Here is a 21689-nt window from a genome sequence, read left to right as displayed (position 1 = left end):
AGAAAGCCAGGTAATATGGCTTTGTCATTCAATTCTGAGCTGAATTTAATATTTTAGTTGTATAGTTCATCATGAAGCTTGTTTAAAATTACCTGCAAAATGTTTACAGAAGAGACAGCGAAGAAAGCGACGTGGTAAACAGAACATTTAAAGATAATCTTCACCAACCTGCAAAGACTGCATCAGCCATTTTCACTACTGACGTCGAGCAACGTTTCGGTTTGGCACGATCACCTCTATTATTTTATAACGAGAAATATTTCTGTGAGGTTCCATAGTCGACAAAGTATTTTTCGTTGGATATAACAACTACTTAGCTACACTTTTTGATTAATTTCTTGTCCCCTACAAATTTCGAAGACGCACAGTCTAGTTCAGCCTAGCTGCTATGTTGTAGTAAGGAACACGTATGAGAAAAAGTGTAGCTGTGGAACTATTATTTCAAAAGAGAAGTATCTCAGCCTGAGACTGTGCATAGTTCTGTAGGCAGGTGCTACTGACACCCAAGTCTATTGCGCCAGATGGAGCAATGAGCACGACCGTCCCTAAATTGTCTCGTTCGACGCTATGGTAGTTACCAAGATTGAGGAACATCTCAGAGCACATGTGCCTTCTTCCCCAGCATCGTTTTCCACAAAACAGCGAAGAAAGTGATTGCGTTGTACATGGAACACCACATATTGTAACAGAACCAGACATAACTACTTTAGAATCTCTTCAGAGCCTCCGATAATTTTTACCACTGTGCATATTTATTTCAGCATTGTAAAATAAACTAGTCGAATAGTAAGAACACTTTTGTTGCAACAATACAATTAACATATATGTCTATAGACTTTAACGGCCATTGTCACTGAAAGTTGGATCTTTTGGTGTTCTTGGTTTTGCTGAACACTGTTGAAGAGCAATTTCGGTTTCACCTATGAAAGGGAATTTTCCCTGATTGTTCTGAAGAAGTTAGGTTGCTGGGTGAAATTCTGTTGACTGATACTGGCGGGCAGTCGTCATTGGGCAGACAGCGACAGAGGCAGGCAAACGATGAAAACGTTTATCAGAATAGTGTTGCCGTACTGTAAAGGTGAGTTCCTGGTAGCGATTTGTGTTGCTGACGGTGGTTTCCTTGAGGATGGGAAGGCACGAAGCTGGAATCCTATAGCCGTCTTCTCTACTGACATTACATTCATTCTTAAGTATCTCCAACGATTCTTAGACTTTGGTTGCTTTCTTTTTACCAATATACACTTCGCACTGGCGCCGTTTCACTTAGCCTCCTTCGGTGAAGCGGAGTGGTTTTAAGGAACAGATGTGGAAGGTGCTTTCAACCACATCCAGGGTCGAGGTCCCACAGGATCACACCGACACATCAACGCACTCCACAGGAACTGCTGCATGCCCATCGACACTAGACCCTCTGAGACATTCTGTGACGTACAACATGCCCATGCGAGCGCAACCGTCGCCCCCACTACTGGGGGGCTGGGCGCAGATGTTTGGGCTCGTAACTTTGGGAGACTTCCAGAACGGGTATCAAGTGTCATCAGAGCCATCTATGGACGACGAATGTTCACAGCGGATGCCAATGGCGCTATGCTGGTACAGATTGCCAACTAGTCGTTTCAGTACTTAGTGGCTTCCCCTACGACACAACCACCACTACCACCACAGTCAGCTTGAGACAGTTTCACATATGTGACAGACGTACCTCACCAAATTCAGTGTAGTAAGAGCTGGTCCCTCGTGGGATGCGGATTCTTTTTCAACTCTCATTTTGCACCTCTAGCATCACTGGCTTCCAGCGTGGACACGGAGACTGGAAAGCCAGCTCCAACCAATTTCAGCTGCAAGCAGAGGACTGAACGCCACAATACATTGAGGGTAGACAACGAAACTTTTGCTGGCTTAGCCACCTACACCCCTCCCCATACTGGTACCTCGCTCACAATACCGACACGGACACTTTAAGCTCCACGAGGCGATTAGAGGGGGAGGGGGGAAAGATGGTATACCTCTATTATTCGACAGCAAGGTCGATACCCTGTGAACCCTCCAGCAGGCAGCATGAGGCGCCAACAGACCTGGCTGCTGAATCCAAGCCGGACATTAACCCTGGCCACAGGGCAGCTGGAAGGCACTTCAATTTGTATCGTGCTAAGGCCTCTACCTCACTTACACTGCCGGCCGTGTATCCGAGCGGTTCTAGGCGCTACAGTCAGGAACCGCGCGACCGCTACGGTCGCAGGTTCGAATCCTGCCTCGGGCATGGATGTGTGTGATGTCCTTAGGTTAGTTAAGTTTAAGTAGTTCTAAGTTCTAGGGGCCTGATGACTTCAGAAGTTAAGTCCCATAGCGCTCAGAGCCATCTGAACCATTTTCACGGACACTATGTACACTGCGCTTGTTTACTAGGTTTCAGCGGGACTATTTTTGGTGCTGTTGCTCTTTTTATTACTGACGGATTTGCCTGGTCCTGGACTGTTGGGATTACTTTTTACGACGATCTGGTGTGGACTGGAATTGTGAGCTATCAACTGATAGTGCATCCATATTTGTGTTGCATTGTAATGAGTGTCATATAAGCAATTATTCCCACTATTATGGAAGCCATTTGAAGACTGAGTGTTGAGCACTACTTGCTGGTGGAAAGTGCGATTTGTCGTCTAAATACTTATTTGTGTTTGTAGGATTTGTATTCACTTTGTGTCGTACAGTATTCGAGATCTATCGATCAACACATATAGAAACAGAAGACCAAAATCACCCTATACCTCTGAGGCGAAATTCATTTTGAGTGAACGTCATATAAGAAATTTTGGAATCTGTGAAGCTCTTTTTTTTAAAATGTGCCATCCTATTAACGGAGCTAACAAGGAATCTTTAGTGCCGCATTTTTTAAGGCATGATGTTCACAATGATCCGCGTTTTATTGTGAAAGTCTTTTACTTTTTTCTGACTGAAAATGTGGTCTTTTTGTCATAGAGGAGCAAATTGTTTCAAACGTGTGCTATCTGCTCTAATTGTGCCTATGAAAGAGCCATTTTAAATTCATTGTGATTTCGTGATGATATTTCAAACTTTCAAGGATGATGGAGAACGGTAAATTTATCAATTTTAGGTAGGGGGCAAGCAACCGATTCGAAAGTTATAAGCTCATATCAAATGGTTCAAATGGCTCTGAGCACTATGGGACTTAACATCTATGGTCATCAGTCCCCTAGTACTTAGAACTACTTAAACCTAACTAACCTAAGGACATCACACAACACCCAATCATCACGAGGCAGAGAAAATCCCTGACCCCGCCAGGAATCGAACCCGGGAACTCGTGCGTGGGAAGCGAGAACGCTACCGCACGACAAGCTCATATCGCTGTGATGCCTCTGACAATGATATGCAGTACCGGTACTGTTGATGGTACGATTGTAGGGTTTGCAACTTTCAGAGATGTCACTATGGATATAAAGAAAAAAAAATTTTCCTGTGAAGACGGGATTTAAAATGCATACCTTAAGAGCTATAAACACTTGTTCATCTTCATTGCTGTGAAACATACTCCTTCTACTGAGAAGAAACCCTCATATCTCTTTAGGTATGCATTTTAGAGGGCATGTTTAGTGGATATTTTTCTTGTTTTGGTCTATAATACAACCTCCGAAAGTTGCCTATCCTACGACATTAGCAACAACAGTACCGATACACTTATTCCACTGTCAGATGCATCAGAACGATTTTCGCCTGTAACTTTCGACTCGGTCGTTTCCGGACTAGGGTCCCTTACCTCAAATTGACGCATTTGCCCTTTTCGATCATCCCCGAAAGTTCGTAACATCGTAACATCGTCACGGAATCACCCTTTATAAAGGAGAATTTTATGAAGTCTGGCGACATTAGTATGGGTTAGTCTTTGTCATCAGTAGCAACTCATAAATATTTTGTTACCGCACTCCTTCCATATGGTGACAATAACCGCTTGGCATCATCAGCTGAACTTCCTAAACGATACACTGAAGGCCTAAAGCTATGATGATATGTCAAGAACTAGAGCTTCCAAGCGAATTATTTTTGATTATGCTAATAAGAAGGAAGAGGAACCGCTTCTCATTCTGTTAGGTTACTTTTAGTTTCTAGATTTACTGACTGCATAAGCGTAATTGTTTGGAAAATAGTATAAAAACCATATTTTTCAGTCAGAACATAACAGAGGCATCTGATTACCTTCACACTGTGGAAGTCTATGAAGTGACGTCTCGCTGTGGCAAAAAGGATATAGGCAAAAGTGGAATGTCAGTAACAGAACGTACTAACTGGAATCAATACCACTTGCGATTAAAAAGTAGTGTGATATCTACTGTAGCGCAATATCAGGACAACCGCGGCCAAGACATAAGTTTCAAACAAAGTACGAGTGCTAGCCGAAGAAAGCAATATTTATAGAACGAAAAATAGTCAGAGAAGAAGTTGAGTTTTCTAAGTACGAGTGTAATTTCAGCAGAGAAGAGGACTTTAGGATTCCAGCTTGTTTCCTGCTACTAGGGACCAACGCTTCGTGAAGAGTACAGCTACCAGGAAGTAATCGCTACAGCAGGACAACAATATTTTGACATACACTCCTGCAAATTGAAATAAGAACACCGTGAATTCATTGTCCCAGGAAGGGGAAACTTTATTGACACATTCCTGGGGTCAGATACATCACATGATCACACTGACAGAACGACAGGCACATAGACACAGGCAACAGAGCATGCACAATGTGGGCACTAGTACAGTGTATATCCACCTTTCGCAGCAATGCAGGCTGCTATTCTCCCATGGAGACGATCGTAGAGATGCTGGATGTAGTCCTGTGGAACGGCTTGCCATGCCATTTCCACCTGGCGCCTCAGTTGGACCAGCGTTCGTGCTGGACGTGCAGACTGCGTGAGACGACGCTTCATCCAGTCCCAAACATGCTCAATGGGGGACAGATCCGGAGATCTTGCTGGCCAGGGTAGTTGACTTACACCTTCTAGAGCACGTTGGGTGGCACGGGATACATGCGGACGTGCATTGTCCTGTTGGAACAGCAAGTTCCCTTGCCGGTCTAGGAATGGTAGAACGATGGGTTCGATGACGGTTTGGATGTACCGTGCACTATTCAGTGTCCCCTCGACGATCACCAGTGGTGTACGGCCAGTATAGGAGATCGCTCCCCACACCATGATGCCGGGTGTTGGCCCTGTGTGCCTCGGTCGTATGCAGTCCTGATTGTGGCGCTCACCTGCACGGCGCCAAACACGCATACGACCATCATTGGCACCAAGGCAGAAGCGACTCTCATCGCTGAAGACGACACGTCTCCATTCGTCCCTCCATTCACGCCTGTCGCGACACCACTGGAGGCGGGCTGCACGATGTTGGGGCGTGAGCGGAAGACGGCCTAACGGTGTGCGGGACCGTAGCCCAGCTTCATGGAGACGGTTGCGAATGGTCCTCGCCGATACCCCAGGAGCAACAGTGTCCCTAATTTGCTGGGAAGTGGCGGTGCGGTCCCCTACGGCACTGCGTAGGATCCTACGGTCTTGGCGTGCATCCGTGCGCCGCTGCGGTCCGGTCCCAGGTCGACGGGCACGTGCACCTTCCGCCGACCACTGGCGACAACATCGATGTACTGTGGAGACCTCACGCCCCACGTGTTGAGCAATTCGGCGGTACGTCCACCCGGCCTCCCGCATGCCCACTATACGCCCTCGCTCAAAGTCCGTCAACTGCACATACGGTTCACGTCCACGCTGTCGCGGCATGCTACCAGTGTTAAAGTCTGCGATGGAGCTCCGTATGCCACGGCAAACTGGCTGACACTGACGGCGGCGGTGCACAAATGCTGCGCAGCTAGCGCCATTCGACGGCCAACACCGCGGTTCCTGGTGTGTCCGCTGTGCCGTGCGTGTGATCATTGCTTGTACAGCCCTCTCGCAGTGTCCGGAGTAAGTATGGTGGGTCTGACACACCAGTGTCAATGTGTTCTTTTTCTCCATTTCCAGGAGTGTATATTCAATCTCTCGGCCCTCTGCCTGTTTCGCTACCTATTCAATGATGATGGCCCAGCTTCAGTAGCTGGAAGAATTTCACCCAATAAAACCACTTCTTCAGAACAAGCCCACGAAAACTCGCTTTTATAAGTGAACACGACACTGGTCATTCACAGCACTCAACTAACAGGGAATATCAGAAGCTCCTGAAAAAAGTCCCATCATGGAAGGGTCTGAACGTCGATTACATAAGGTGAAACTGAAAAGGAAGATGGCACTGTGTTACAACTTAGAAGATTTTATCTTCAGTACTACTGATTTGATTAACCAAAAGGTATAAGAAAGCACTGGGGCTCAAGTCAGTCGTCGGCTGCGGAAGTCTATGCCGTTCACTTGTCTCCGTAGACGCCTGCTACGAATGGGTTCGTGTCGCCGGACATTCCAGTCGGCGGTGATACATTGAAGCGCCAAAGAAACCGAGATAGGCATGCGTATTCAAATACAGAGATATGTAAACAGGCAGGATATGGCGCTGCGATCGGAAACGCCTATATAAGACAATAAGTGTCTGGCGCAGTTGTTAGATCGGTTACTGCTGCTACAATGACAGTTTATGAAGATTTAAGTGAGTCTGAATGTGGTGTTATAGTCGGCGCACGAGCGCTGGGACACTTCATCTCCGAATAGCGATGAAGTGGGGATTTTTCCGTACGTCAATTTCACGAGTGTACGGCCAATATCAGGAACCCGGTAAAACATCAAATCTCTGACATCGCTGCGGCAGGAAGAAAGATCCTGCAGATACGGGACCAATGACAACTAAAGAGAATAGTTCAACGTGACAGAAATGCAACCCTTCCGCGGATTGCGGCAGATTTCAATGCTGGGCCATCAGGAACTGTCAGCGTGCGAACCATTCAACGAAACGCCATTGATATGGGCTTTCGGAGCCGAAGGCCCACTCGTGTACCCTTGACGACTGCGTGACACAAAGCTTCACGCCTTGCCTAGACCTGTCAACACCGACATGGGACTGTTGATGACTGCAACCATGTTGCCTTGTCGGACGAGTCTCGTTTCAAATCATATCGAGCGGATGGATGTGTATGAGTATGGAGACAACCTCATGAATCCATGGACGCTGCATGTCAGTAGGGGACTGTTCAAGTTGATGGAGACTCTGTAATGGTATGGGCCGCGTTCAGTTGGTGTGATATGGGACCCCTGATACGCCTAGATACAGTTCTGCCAGGTGTAATGTACGTAAGCATCCTGTCTGACACCTGCATCCATTCATGTCCATTGTGCATTCCAATTGACTTGGGCAATTCCAGCAGGACAATGCGACACCCCAAACATCCGAAATTGCCACAGAGTGTCTCCAGGAACACTCTTCTGAGTTTAAACACTTCCGCTGTCCACCGAACTCCCCATACATGAACATTATTGAGCATATATGGGATGCCTTGCAGCGAGCTGTTCGGAAGAGATCTCCAACCCCTCGTACTCTTCCGGATTTATGAACAGCCCTGCAGGGTTCATTATGTCAGTTCCTTCCAGCACTACTTTAGACATTAGTCGAGTCCATGCCACGTCGTGTTACGGCACTTCTGGTTGCTCGCGGGAGCCCTACACGATATTATTCAGGTGTACCAGTTTCTTTGGCTCTTCAGTGTACGACTCGCAGTGGACTGTCGATCGTCCCATATATCTCTGGGATGGCGGTTTAAACATGTGGAACCATTATCTCTGTGACGCTTAGATCGATCTTACACAATGCTGACAAATCCGAATTCTTGTATAACTTCCGGTATTCCATGGTGCACGCGTTGCTCCGATAACCATCCCTCTTTCGAAGTCGATAAATTCGCTACGTGCTTCCGTGTGTACAACACACGTGTCGCTAACAAGCTGCTCAGATACCGTCCCCACATACGTCTCATACTCCGCATCTGACAGCAACATTCAGTCGTCATACACGGCACGTCTTCAAATGGAACTATCACTCCCTTCACTTCTGGTCATAGTTCATTAGAACGGTAAACGACATGGAAATTTTGCTCCACAAGATAAGGATAAAATATTTTTTTAGCAACTATAACCGTAATGTAGCACTGTACCTCATTTTGTAGGCGGCGGAAGGTGAAGTGCGTTACTCGGACGTGGAGTTCAGCTATCCAACTCGGCCCGACTCCATGGTCCTGAGGGGCCTGGACCTGATTGTGAAGCCCGGTCAGACCGTGGCGTTGGTGGGTCCGTCTGGCTGCGGCAAGTCAACCTGCGTACAACTTCTGGAGAGGTTCTACGACGCCACCTCTGGTACTGTGGTGAGTACTAAACGGTAAATGGTATTTTAAAAGAACCTGCTGACTGCATCATCACTTAGAGATAACGAGACGACAGGGAGAGAAGAGCAGAATTATTACATGTTGTCCTATTGTGGAATAAGGAGAGACTTACACCTATGACGAGATCATTACAGATGAAGGGCAGACCTTGACTGGGGTGGCATGGGGATGAAAATTTTTGAGAGTTGTTACCAGCTGCTGGGTTCTAACGAATTGTGGAAAGTTACGGAAAAATTTAAATCAGGATGACAGGACAAGAATTTAAACAGGTCTTTTCGAATACCAGTACATTAGTTCAGCCTCGCTCCATAGTTTGTCACAGACGTCATCCGAGACAGAGCGTAGAAGTAGAGAAGGGAGCAACGACGGTCTAGTTAATGGTAATACTGAACTTGTTCAGTGAACATGTCTACACAGTTATTTATGTGAGAGGAAAGCATCTGTTGTGCAACAGAACGGATAAGAAAAAACACATATTACACTGTATAATTTCTAAATTATACCGCAGATACCTGGATGTGATGCAGCAAGTGGGTGATTCTTATTAACATTTGAAAACCTCCAAAGCGATGTAGAAAGCACTGAGAGAAGTAATGTAATGTAAGACACTTGGGGCAACAGATGTCAGCAAATGCCACAAAAGTGGAGGAGAACTGTTGATCATGTGACGTCAACAGATGACATACCTAGCTGCACGTGTAGCGGTTGAGCCTACCGGACTGTCGTACCTGATTATCCCAACACCAGTCACGTATTCAGGTCAGAGTCGTTTGGGACCCAGGCGCGCGACTTTAGTGTGTGGAGCTCTGGGTTCGATCTTCCGTTTGGCAGGAAGTATTTTTTTTTTATTTCGTTAGACAGTTAAGTGTTTAAATTGAGGTAAGATGTATAATTTTTTTAACTGGTTTACTGGAAAGTACTGTACAACAAAAAACTACCGTATTGCGTCACAAGTAAATAACTATTACGTGCCGAACTGCGACGTTACCAGTAAATTATCTACATTTTCCTTACTTAATAATGCCTGCAAACAAAAACAGGAAGGGATAAGAGGAAAGAAAAACAAATTAAGATCGGTTTTTTCTCGGTTACAGCGAGGATAGTAATTTTCAAACTCCTACGTTTACAACATGTCATATTTACAACAGGTACTCGAAATTTGCAACGTTTGCTCAAGTGCATGTATTGCATAACTCAATAATCCCGTCACCCCCAAGCCCAACTGCAGCACGTCTGACGAGGTACGTCATCCTGTGACGTCACATGTTCAACATATCTCTCCAGTTTCCGGATATTTCTCGACATCTGCAGCCCCATGTGTATCATATTAAATTACTAGTCTCAGCGTCATCTACGTTACTTTGGGAGTTCCTAAACGTAAGAAGTAACACCTCGTTTCTAGATATCGAAATGAAGTTTTCGGGGAATGATAGTACGTTAAGGAGTACGAATTTTTATTAAGCGATAAAGAGCCTTAATTCTCGTATCGATCGAGATATTGAAGGAAATACGATTTTTTTAAAAATGGAATGATGTACTTCTTTTTAAAGCTTCAGAAAACGAGTACAGTGATGTAATGATTGTTAATTTCGAGGTCGAAAATCTTCAAAAAATAATCCGAAAAATAGTCTACAATTTAAAGGCAGGTCCGCTAGAATTGGTTACTGTGTTGTAAAATCGCTGACAGCACGCTACGTTGTTGTATCAAGCCTTTCAATTGTTTTTCAGCACTGCAAAACTGCCAGGAAACGTCCCGTCTACTGGCAGGTCATTTTTGCTTCAACAGTTTTGCATGCAGAAATATACATCAATGAGGAGAAGTAAGACGTGGTACTTTCATACGGCGGTCAAACAAATGTTGTAGAAATGACGCGGTAGTGCAGACTACAGGGATGTCTAACCTGATCGTCGCTGTCCTTCGCGCCAGGCACTTGCACGAGTTATTAGCCAACTAGTGACGACGGAGAGCTTCAACGTCAGACGACGAGGAAGAAGACTGCAGCTGACAGAGAATATCCGTGCAGAAGCTCTCCTCTCTACGCCTCTTATCCGTCAGCATGGTGGCACAGGAAATGTAGGTTCAGCCAGACGAGTGTCATTCGTACCTTGAATCGACATAAATTCCACCCTTATCATCTGTCACTACGTCAGACAACTGGAGAACGTGGTTTCGAACGTCGTATAGAATTTTGTCGGTTTAGTTCGTAGAGCCTGCGAACTGACTCTACGTTTTCCGATCGCGTGATCTTTACCGACGTAGTAACGTCTACGAACCACGGTACTGTAAATTTACGTAACATGCATTGCTGGGCAGCTGAAAATCCTCGATGGTAACACTAACAACCATGCAGCGTAAACGTATGGTGCGGCATCATGGGAAATTCCATTGTGGGAACATACTCAATCCCAGGGTGTTAAATGAAATGCTTATGCATTCTACCTGTTTTTCAAGAAGAGATACCACTGGATAAGCGACTGTATATGTGGTTCCAACACGACGGCTATCCAGATCAATCTTACAGTGTTGCCACGCAAGTAATGAATGAAAAGTTTACTGACCGTTTGGTAGGATGGATCGCTGGAGTGCAATGGCTGGCCAAGACCCCCTCATTTGTCTCCTCTAGATTCTTTCCTATGGGGAGCCCCGTCTACTCCAGACGATATGCGCCGTCAAGTTGCCACAGTTTTTTGTGGACACAACCCTCGGCGGGACTTTGCCATTTAAACCCTCCCTGCTGCTGCTTACTTATCACAGCCGAAACAGAAATGCAGGTCGTTTATTCTTCACGAAGAATAAACGATACTACAGGATTGACAGTACCTGCCTTGGCCCGCGTAGTTTGCAACCGCCATGGAATAGCGTTGCTCAGTCGCCGCTATAGCTCATCTTCTATTATCGCTGTTAATACGTATCGGTAAACCAGTATCGCACTAGTCTAATTTGAAACCGCTCTATTGAATGGGCATGTAAAATTCCGCATAAAAATCATTTTGTTTGTAACAGGAAACAAACCGATTCTTGCCGTCGACTCTGGGCGTGACATGCAAGATGTGATGAACAGTATTCGTGTGGGATGAGTCCAGCTGCATATTGTAGAGATGAAACTGCAAATATCTGCCGAAACATCAGAGAAATTGCGCTTGGTGACTCTTAAGACGGGCTCCTGATATATGTAAAGTGTTTGTGGTTGAAATTGACAATACCTCCAAAACTATCCACCGCCAATCAATGGTTTTTATGTGTGGTGCTATCCTTGGTCTCCCAGTTGTGTACTATAGATGTGCAATTGTGGTTGTTGCTGTTGTGGACCCATGAATGCTTGAAGTGGTCGCTTCCACATCGAGATGGCCAGCAGGACATCTTCTGCCTCTTCCGCATCAAGATCTTGTTCCTATAACATAATTCAGTTTCTACGAATTTCTCGAATGTTAACGAAAGTTTTCTAATCTTGTGCAATACTTTCGAATGTTGAAGAACCTTCTCTAATCTTGTAGAATAGAATGTGGAAGCGATATATAGCTTATTGAACCACACACTGATAAAATCTTCTTAGTCGATGAGTTGTGCTACGTAGTAAAGACAGAGGAGCAACTCATCGAAAAAGTGTATCCGCTTGAAGAGAAACTACGCAAATAAAGGATGAGTGTGTGAGCGAGGAGTTTTAGCAACACAGAGTGATGTAGTTCAAGAGAGGACTCAGTAGATATGGAATATGACACCATGAAAAACGAAACATTTAAATACATCGATACAACAGTAAACCAAGACGATGTTGTAAACTTTCGAGCTCAGATTTCCGGTAAAATGAGTGTACAATTAGACTGTCAATCAGACACAATGGGGAACATTCCAGTGTTGCAGAGTGAGTTTAAAGGAATCGTTGGTCTCGGACGGACAACTGTTTGTAGCGTGTTCGTGTGCTGGATACACGCAAAAATTATTCGTCGTAACACACGGAAGTAAAATTCCAAATTTAATTTCTACCAATACACTTTGAATAAGGCGCTACACAAACGAGTTGGTTAATTACGCATTATTCCCAATCAGCAACCAAATGAGAAAAAAAGGGGAAACGAATGTGGTCCTTCTCAGCTAGTATAGACTACGTATAAAAATCAATAGGGGCACCACTGTGTCATACTAAACATATTTCTGTTTTTGATTTCAGCCCACTATGAGACTTTTTTGCTGTGCACTTCCGGACAGCATTAATTATATTCATCTAGTCTCTGTACTTAACTATTTCATGCGAGCCACTTCATTTTATCGACTAACCACTTTTATATGTAGATTCCTCTTTTACAGACACAACGTTCATCACAATTTCTTTGGCAAATTTTTGTACCAAAATAGCATTCCTCCTGTTCTTGTTCTTAAGAAATTATGTTAGCATTATTCTCTACAGTAAAATTCCATAATAATGCACTGTTACTTTCTCTTCATAAAGAGACATTGCCTTGCTTCTAAGACACTTTGTGTGCTTCATTACACCTGATGCCTACTGACGGTTATTTATTTCTGCTTGGAGAAAGTCTCTGCTTCGTCATCTGGGACTTTAAACAGAATGACGCATATTCTAATGTCTTAATTTACATCTCTCTTTTCTAGCATTTATTCAGTCGTAAGAGGCAGCAATTTTCATAGTTTTCTGAATTTATCTATTTTTGCTACCGGATGCCCTACTGTTTCTATATTAACCTAACAAATGTAAGTTGTGTGTGCGTTCTGTGTGTGAATCGCGTATACTTTGTCCTGTCTGTTTTGTTTTATAGTTCGTGTGTTGTACGAGGGCCGTTCAGAAAGTAACCTCCGGTTGATTTAAAAAAATACACCAACTTAAATAAAAATATTTTAATATAAACATCTTACAACTACATCTTTGCACTATTTTTCTACATAGTCTCCATAGCGATTGAGGCACTTATCGTATCTCTTCACAAGCTTTGAAATTTCTTCTGCATAAAAATCACCCGCTTGTGCCTGGAGCCAGCCTGTGACCGCATCTTTGAGCTCTTCGTCGTCATCAAACCGCTGTGACCCGAGCCATTTCTTCAAATGCATGAAGAGGTGATAATCACTTGGCGCCAGGTCTGGGCTGTAAGGTGGATGGCTGATAACGTCCCACTTGAAGGACTCAAGAAGGGCCGTTGTTCTGCGAGCAGAGTGAGGACGGGCGTTATCGTGCAAAAAAACGATACCGGAAGTCAGCATACCACGGCGTTTGTTCTGTATAGCCCGTCGTAACTTTTTTATTGTTTCACAGTACACGTCTTGATTAATGGTCGTACCACGTTCCATGAATTCAACCAACAACACCCCTTTGGCATCCCAAAACACCGTTGCCATCAGTTTTCTGGCAGAAAAATCTTGCGAGGCTTTTCTTGGTTTGGTAGGCGAATTTGAATGTGCCCACATCTTTGATTGTTCTTTTGTCTCTGGGTTCACGTACTTAATCCAGGTTTCGTCACCGGTCACGATTCTGTTTAACAATGGTTCTCCTTCGTCCTCATAACGTGACAGAAAAGTCTAATGCAGAGGCCATTCTTTGAGTTTTGTGGTGGTCGGTAAGAATTTTGGGCACCCATCGTGCACAGAACTTACGGTAACCCAATCTTGCTGTCACTATCTCGTACAAGAGAGTCTTAGAAATCTGTGGAAAACCAGTAGACAACTCCGACATTGAGAAACGTCGATTTTCACAAACTTTTGCATCAACTGTCTGAACGAGTTCGTCAGTCACCAATGATGGTCTACCACTCCTCTCTTCATCATGAACGTTTTCTCGTCCACTTTTAAATAAACGTACCCATTCACAGACAACTCCTTCACTCATAACTCTTGGTCCGTACACGGCACAAAGCTCACGATGAATAGCTGCTGCAGAATATCCTTTGGCTGTAAAAAACGGGGTTTTATATTGCAGCACACATTTCAAACTGCCACAAAAACTAAACTAGCGCAGGTACGACGTTCACTCGACCACGGCTTGATGCCGACTGACCTGTTGAGTGCGTGAACGCACAGATGGCGCCGCTACTCCCCCCACAACCCACACTGTGACCAATCGGAGGTTACTTTCTGAACCGCCCTCGTATTTTTTGAGTTAGAGATTGAGGATCAGCCTACCATTCGTCTGAACGACTGTGGAAAACGGTCTGAAAATAAACTCAAGCTGGTGACTACACATTACCAATAGTCTTTAATCCGGGTGATGTTTACATCACTGTTACCACTGTTATGTAAGCTACCGTATTCCGGATTATGTGTTCAGCTATATCGGGATACTTTTAACTAGCTAAGATGATTTTGTATCTACAGGCTCTCGATGACCGTGATGTGTCCAAAGTCAAAATGTCTTCCCTGCGATCGCGGCTGGGGCTGGTGCAGCAAGAACCTGTCCTCTTCGACAGGACAATCGGCGAGAACATCGCATATGGTGACAACAGCCGCGACGTACCCATGGATGACATCATTGAAATGGCCAAGAAAGCAAACATCCACAATTTTATAAAGACTTTACCTAAGGTATTAAAATGGAAGCCATCAATACTTAGTTCATTCTAACTTAGGAAAATAATTACGGTCAAAAAGTCGTCCTTTTCTTGTCAGGGCGACATTTCTTAAAATAAGTAAAATTCACAATTACAGGGTTACAACACACTTGCGGGAGACAAAGGAGCTCAACTCAGTGGGGGCCAGAAACAGCGAGTGGCAATTGCAAGGGCCTTACTTCGCAATCCCAGTGTCCTTATACTAGATGAAGCAACGTCGGCACTGGACTCGGATAGTGAAAAGGTAACTGGTCACTGAACGTTAAACTGCGATGAATAATATATGGCTGGAAATGGTGGTCGTAATTCCATTAACAATGCGTATCTTTAACCTTGATACAGAAGCAATATTCCGTTCATTTCAACCGAAAAGCGAAATGCTATAAGGAACGTTTTTGCTTCTAAATTACTTGTTTTTTAGTGTCTGTTTCCTATGACGACGAACTGTTAGAAATTTCACCAGGCGACTCTTCTGTCACACGAGCAGCCTTAGAGTGTGTTCAGAACTAATATAACCCAAATTTTCCACCACTAATGTCGGCGGGCATTAACCGCTATCTCCAATTTCTTTACAAAGTTTTTTTCTAGCAGTAGCAAGGAATACAGCATTACACGAAACGTCACTCATTCAGGTAAAACGTGACATACATTTTCAGTGTCACACTGTTAAGTTGCTGAAGCGAGACCTTTGTTAACGCAGCAGAAATTTGCAGGCTTTTGTGACTGGTGATCGTTTTATGACTTCAATAGAAACGAGAAGCAATGAAATTTTGATCAGATTTTACTGTGTAGGAAATTTGTGGTAAGTTCCTATGGGACCAAACTGTTGAGGTCATCGGTCCCTAGGCTTACACATTGCTTAATCTAGATTAAACTAACTTACGCTAAGGACAACATACACACCCATGACCGAGGGAGGACTCGAACCTCCGACTGGGAGAGCAGCGCGAATCGTGCCAAGGCGCCTTGGACCACGCGGCTACCCCGCGTGGCTTGAAGTGTATCCTTAAACTCTCATATCCATTTGATAAGTTCATTACAGACGAAAATTAGATGAAAGTAATTCCATAGACATGCCTGTCGATATACATTCTGGAGGAAAGGTACTCCAATTAAAACTGTTTTAACATGAATCCCAAAGATAAAACTATTTCTTATATATGGTACATTTTATGCTTTTTACAGATTGTTCAAGAGGCACTCAATAAGGCGAAAGAAGGACGAACTTGCGTTACAATCGCGCACAGGTTGTCAACAGTTCAAGATGCAGATGCTATATGTGTCATCAGTAATGGAAAAGTTGCTGAGATGGGAAGTCATGCAGATCTTCTAGCAAAGCGTGGCATCTACTATAAACTTCAGTGTATGCAGCCTACTTAACAACCTTTACAAACATCGTTCATTGATTCCTAAGTGAATCTCTCTCTATGCAGCGCTCAAAATGCTCCAAGTTTCGATGTTTTGGTGTGTCCCAACCTCAGGATCGTTGACGTACAACTGCGTTTGTTGGAATATGTCACCTCGTAATATTTATTCCAGAGTAACTTCCATGTACAGTGTGGATTACAGGATTTTATTGTTATTTTGTCGCCATGTGCATTCTTTGTGATTAATAAAATTATATGTGATATTTGTTTGGAATATTTTAATGTTGTTGCGTATTGGTCGGCACTTATCTGTATCAGTTTACTAGCGGCCTGTCACACGTGAAAATTATTGTCACTTGTAAGCGATAGCAGGAAAGCATGATTTCAATACAATACTTGAGTCAGTTGTGAAGCACAATGGTTATAATTTCATACGCAGACAGGCGGGACACGTAAAAAGTTTTCAGTACAGTAGCGATCATTTTTTTAATCCGTTGATACGTGTTTCATAATACTGAAATTCATGTTTGACATTGATAAATGTAATAGATTATTTTGTGTAAGGCTCTTCAAAGTAATATTATTGTGTTTCTTTGAAACTGATTATCTAGGTAATGTAGTGGAGAGAGTAATGTATCTTAGGACACTTCCGCCTCTAGCCAGTTCTATAACAGAAGTTTAATATATTTTCTCATTTTATTTGTAAATAATGGTATTCGCTTCATATGTTCCTTGTGATTTTCCTGAAAGTACTTCGAAAAATGCAATAATATGTCCCAGGTACAACATGGCCATGTACCTAGGAACAATTATGCTATTGAAACTTAAAAACTTTTCAGTCTAGAAAATCTTGCCAATTCTATATTTAGTCGTCTATGTGTTACATTATACCTCCACTACAGAACGATAATCCGAAAGTGAATCAAATTAAGCAGAAGTACAGGGTGATTCAAAAAGAATACCACAACTTTAAAAATGTGTATTTAATGAAAGAAACATAATATAACCTTCTGTTATACATCATTACAAAGAGTATTTGGTTGGTTGGTTGGTTGTTTTTGGGGAAGGAGACCAGACAGCGTGGTCATCGGTCTCATCGGATTAGGGAAGGATGGGGAAGGAAGTCGGCCGTGCCCTTTCAGAGGAACCATCCCGGCATTTGCCTGGAGTGATTTAGGGAAATCACGGAAAACCTAAATCAGGATGGCCGGACGCGGGATTGAACCGTCGTCCTCCCGAATGCGAGTCCAGTGCCTAACCACTGCGCCACCTCGCTCGGTAAGAGTATTTAAAAAGGTTTTTTTTCACTCAAAAACAAGTTCAGAGATGTTCAATATGGCCCCCTCCAGACACTCGAGCAATATCAACCCGATACTCCAACTCGTTCCACACTCTCTGTAGCATATCAGGCGTAACAGTTTGGATAGCTGCTGTTATTTCTCGTTTCAAATCATCAATGGTGGCTGGGAGAGGTGGCCGAAACACCATATCCTTAACATACCCCCATAAGAAAAAATCGCAGGGGGTAAGATCAGGGCTTCTTGGAGGCCAGTGATGAAGTGCTCTGTCACGGGCTGCCTGGCGGCCGATCCATCGCCTCGGGTAGTTGACGTTCAGGTAGTTACAGACAGATAAGTGCCAATGTGGTGGCGCTCCATCCTGCTGAAATATGAGTTGTTGTGCTTCTTGTTCGAGCTGAGGGAACAGCCAATTCTCTAACATCTCTAGATACTGTAGTCCAGTTACAGTAGCACCTTCGAAGGAAGAGGGACCAAAACTTTATTGGCTGAAATGGCACAGAAAACGTTCACCTTAGGCGAGTCACGTTCATACTGAGTTGTTTCCCGCGGTTTCTCAGTGCCCCATATACAGACATTGTGACGGTTGACTTTCCCGTTAGTGTGGAAAGTTGCTTCATCACTAAACACAATCTTTGAAACGAAAGATTCATCTGTTTCCATTTGAGCAAGGATAAAATCACAGAAATCGATTATTTTAATCTTATCAGCTGCAGACAGTGCTTGAACCAATTTCAGACGATAAGGTTTCATAACTAACCTTTTTCGTAGGACTCTCCATACAGTTGATTGTGGAATTTGCAGCTCTCTGCTAGCTCTGCGAGTCGATTTCCTGGGCTGCGAACAAATGCTTGCTGGATGCATGCTACATTTTCATCACTCGTTCTCGGCCGTCCAGAACTTTTCCCTTTGCACAAACACCCATTCTCTGTAAACTGTTTATACCAAGGTTTAACACCATACTTCGTTCGAAATGCACGCTGAACAACTGTCGTCGATTCACTTCTGCTCACAGAACAAGAGTGGCAAATACTGTAAGGGCGAGATCTTCATCACGGGATGGTTTAATGTTCGAGTTCGAAGATTCGACCTCAGGCTCACCAGAAATCGTTCTACCCGCGAACCATTCGCGACTGGAATAGGAAAAGACGAAAGTAACAATGATACACGAAGTATTTCTGCCACAAATCGTAAGGTGGCTTGCGGAGTATAGACGCAGATGTTCAAACGATCACGAGAGACTTTCGTTTCTGCATCTGGTTTCCGTCAGCCACCTTAACATAAAATTACCTCACAGCTATAGTCAAATATAAAACCTTAATTATCTTCCTTCTGATATAGCTAGACGTCATTCATTTTATTTACCTCTCATCACTCATTCCCCAATACCATATTGTGCACAATCTTGACGTTTCCATCTGCGGTTGCCGTTTTGAGGCTACCTCCGCGCCCATCACACAGAAGTAGAGCCACTTTTTAAATCAGATGGAAATTAAATTGATGCCTCGTGAATCACTAGTTTTGGATAACTTTCTGTTCTCGATTAACCATCAAAAATGTTATGACAGTAAGTGGGAGTGCTGTACCTGGGAGATTGTGTGGCAACGAACACGTTATGCTCTTTGGGCAGTACCTCAGTCTAGTAACTCATTTTAGAATCACGTGAACGAATGCGCACTAGATACTGTCATAAGCAGTTTTCGCCGTTTTCTACAATTTTTGTTGTTGCTAGACATGAGGTTCTTTTTGCAATACATTTATAAATATTTTGAATATCACGTATCTGTGTGCTATGTTATAAATTAAAGCTATTTGAAATACGTTGTTGTTAATTCATGAGTTACCAAATTTATCACAAGTTAAATTCTATATATATTTTAAAAATACTTGTATAACGTGTGGAGGCTAAGGCCATCCTTCGTCAGTCGCGCACTAACTTGCACGCTGAAACACAAGAAGGTATTTTCCTATGGAATATGAGACATTTGCCAATTACTTGTGTTTCGTTAACGTTATTAGGAAAGAGACATATATCAAGCTATCAGGCATCATCCAACTGGGAACTAATTACATGTGGGGTCCCACAAGGTTCCATTTTGGGGCCCTTACTTTTTCTTGTGTATGTCAATGACCTTTCTTCAGTAACATTACCAGATGCCAACTTCGTTTTGTTTGCCGATGATACAAACATTGCAATAAATAGCAAATCAAGCGTAGTCTTAGAAAGATCAGCTAATAAAATATTTGTGGACATTAATCACTGGTTCCTAGCCAATTCTTTGTCAATAAACTTTGAAAAAACACTCTACATGCTGTTCAGAACTCGTAAGGGGTGTCCCACGAGTATATGTCTAACATACGATGACAAGAAGACAGAAGAAGTGGACAGTGTTAAATTCTTGGGATTACAGCTTGATAATAAATTCAACTGGGAGGAGCACACCACAGAACTGCTGAAGCGTCTTAACAAATCTCTGTTTGCAATGCGAATTTTGTCAGACATAGGGCATATAAAAATGAAAAAGCTGGCATACTAAGCTTACTTTCATTCCATAATGTCATATGGGATTATTTTTTGGGGTAATTCATCAAGCCAAGCTAAAGTTTTCTGGGCACAAAAACGTACAGTAAGAGTAATATGTGGTGTGAACTCAAGAACATCCTGCAGAAGCCTGTTTAGGGAACTAGGGATACTAACTACTGCTTCCCAATATATTTACTCCTTAATGAAATTTGTCATTAAAAATATATCACTTTTTCAAACCAACAGCTCAATTCATGGAATCAATACTAGAAATAAGAATAATCTTCACAAGGATTTAAAGTCACTTGTCTTGTACAAAAAGGTGTGCATTATTCAGGAACACACATTTTCAATAACTTGCCAGCAGCCATAAAAAGCTTAACAACCAATGAAATTCAGTTTAAGAGAAGCCTAAAGGATTTATTGGTGGCCAACTCCTTCTACTCCATTGATGAATTTCTCAGTAAAACCAACTGATTTGTATATATATATATATATAAGTACAATCTAACTTCTGCACCATTTCAGTGCAGTAATGTGTTCATTGTAAATAAGTATTATAGTATTTGTATTACATGTTTATTACCTTATAAATAAATAAAAAACTTTTTATTTTAAATTCAGTGCATTAGTATTTGTAAAATGACTTTCATGTAGTGTTCATTAAAAAATGACGATCATTCCACTTGGGACCTGTGGAATGGTACATTAGCTTATTTGTTTTAGTTGTAAATATTTGTCATGTATTGTTGTTTATTCTGACATGTTCCACATCCTAGAGGACCTCCTCACTACGGATCAGTTGGAATGAAAGTAAATCTTATCTAAGCTAATCTTAATAGTTTTACCAGTCTTCAAAAACGAAATTTGCGTTAGTTTTGAATAGTTTTGACTTCAAAATGTATTTAGCTTGTAACTAGTTTTTCATAATACTGGACTGTGCAGTAGCCACAACGGAGCCACGTACATGCGATATCGGTAGCAACCATTTCGAAGGAACGTCTTTGCCCGGTTCCTACGTAACAGGTGGTCATGCTTCTGAAAGGGAGCAGCAATGTGGCACCAGGCGGTGATATGATGGCGTGCATGGCGTACGTGAACATACACTACTGGCCATTAAAATTGCTACACCACGATGATGACCTGCTACAGACGCGAAATTTAACCACCACGAAGAAGATGCTGTGATATGCAAATGATTAGCTTTTCAGAGCATTCACACAAGGTTGGCGCTGGTGACGACACCTACAACGTGCTGACATGGGGAAAGTTTCCAACCAATTTCTCATACACAAACAGCAGTTGACCGGCGTTGCCTGGTGGAACGTTATTGTGATGCCTCGTGTAAGGAGGAGAAATGCATACCATCACGTTTCCGACTTCGGATTATAGCCTATCGCGACACTGCTGCTCGCGTTGGTCGAGATCCAATGACTATTAGCAGAATATGGAATCGGTGGGTTCAGGAGTGTAATACGGAACGCCGTGCTGGATCACAAAGGCCTCGTTTCACTAGCAGTCGAGATGACAAGCATCTTGTCCGCATAGTTGTAACGGATCGTGCAGCCACGTCATGATCCCTGAGTCAACAG

The 21689-nt window shown here is 43.2% G+C and overlaps 1 protein-coding gene across 1 annotated transcript in view; it reads left to right on the top strand.

The window, feature by feature from the left end:
- The window catches only part of LOC126252985 (ATP-dependent translocase ABCB1-like), a 209928-nt gene extending 193358 nt beyond the window's left edge, over window positions 1–16570 (top strand). The window contains exons 20-23 of the mRNA XM_049954013.1: window positions 8141–8335; window positions 14676–14882; window positions 15006–15152; window positions 16094–16570. Of these exons, the coding sequence (XP_049809970.1) occupies window positions 8141–8335; window positions 14676–14882; window positions 15006–15152; window positions 16094–16288 (744 nt within the window). The 3' untranslated portion in view covers window positions 16289–16570. The remainder of the gene's footprint in view (window positions 1–8140; window positions 8336–14675; window positions 14883–15005; window positions 15153–16093) is intronic.
- The last annotated feature ends 5119 nt before the right edge of the window (window positions 16571–21689 follow it).

This window comes from Schistocerca nitens, chromosome 4 (genome assembly GCF_023898315.1).
Source record: "Schistocerca nitens isolate TAMUIC-IGC-003100 chromosome 4, iqSchNite1.1, whole genome shotgun sequence".
NCBI classification, from domain to species: Eukaryota; Metazoa; Arthropoda; class Insecta; order Orthoptera; family Acrididae; genus Schistocerca; species Schistocerca nitens.
This window is presented reverse-complemented; position numbering and strand designations above follow the sequence as displayed.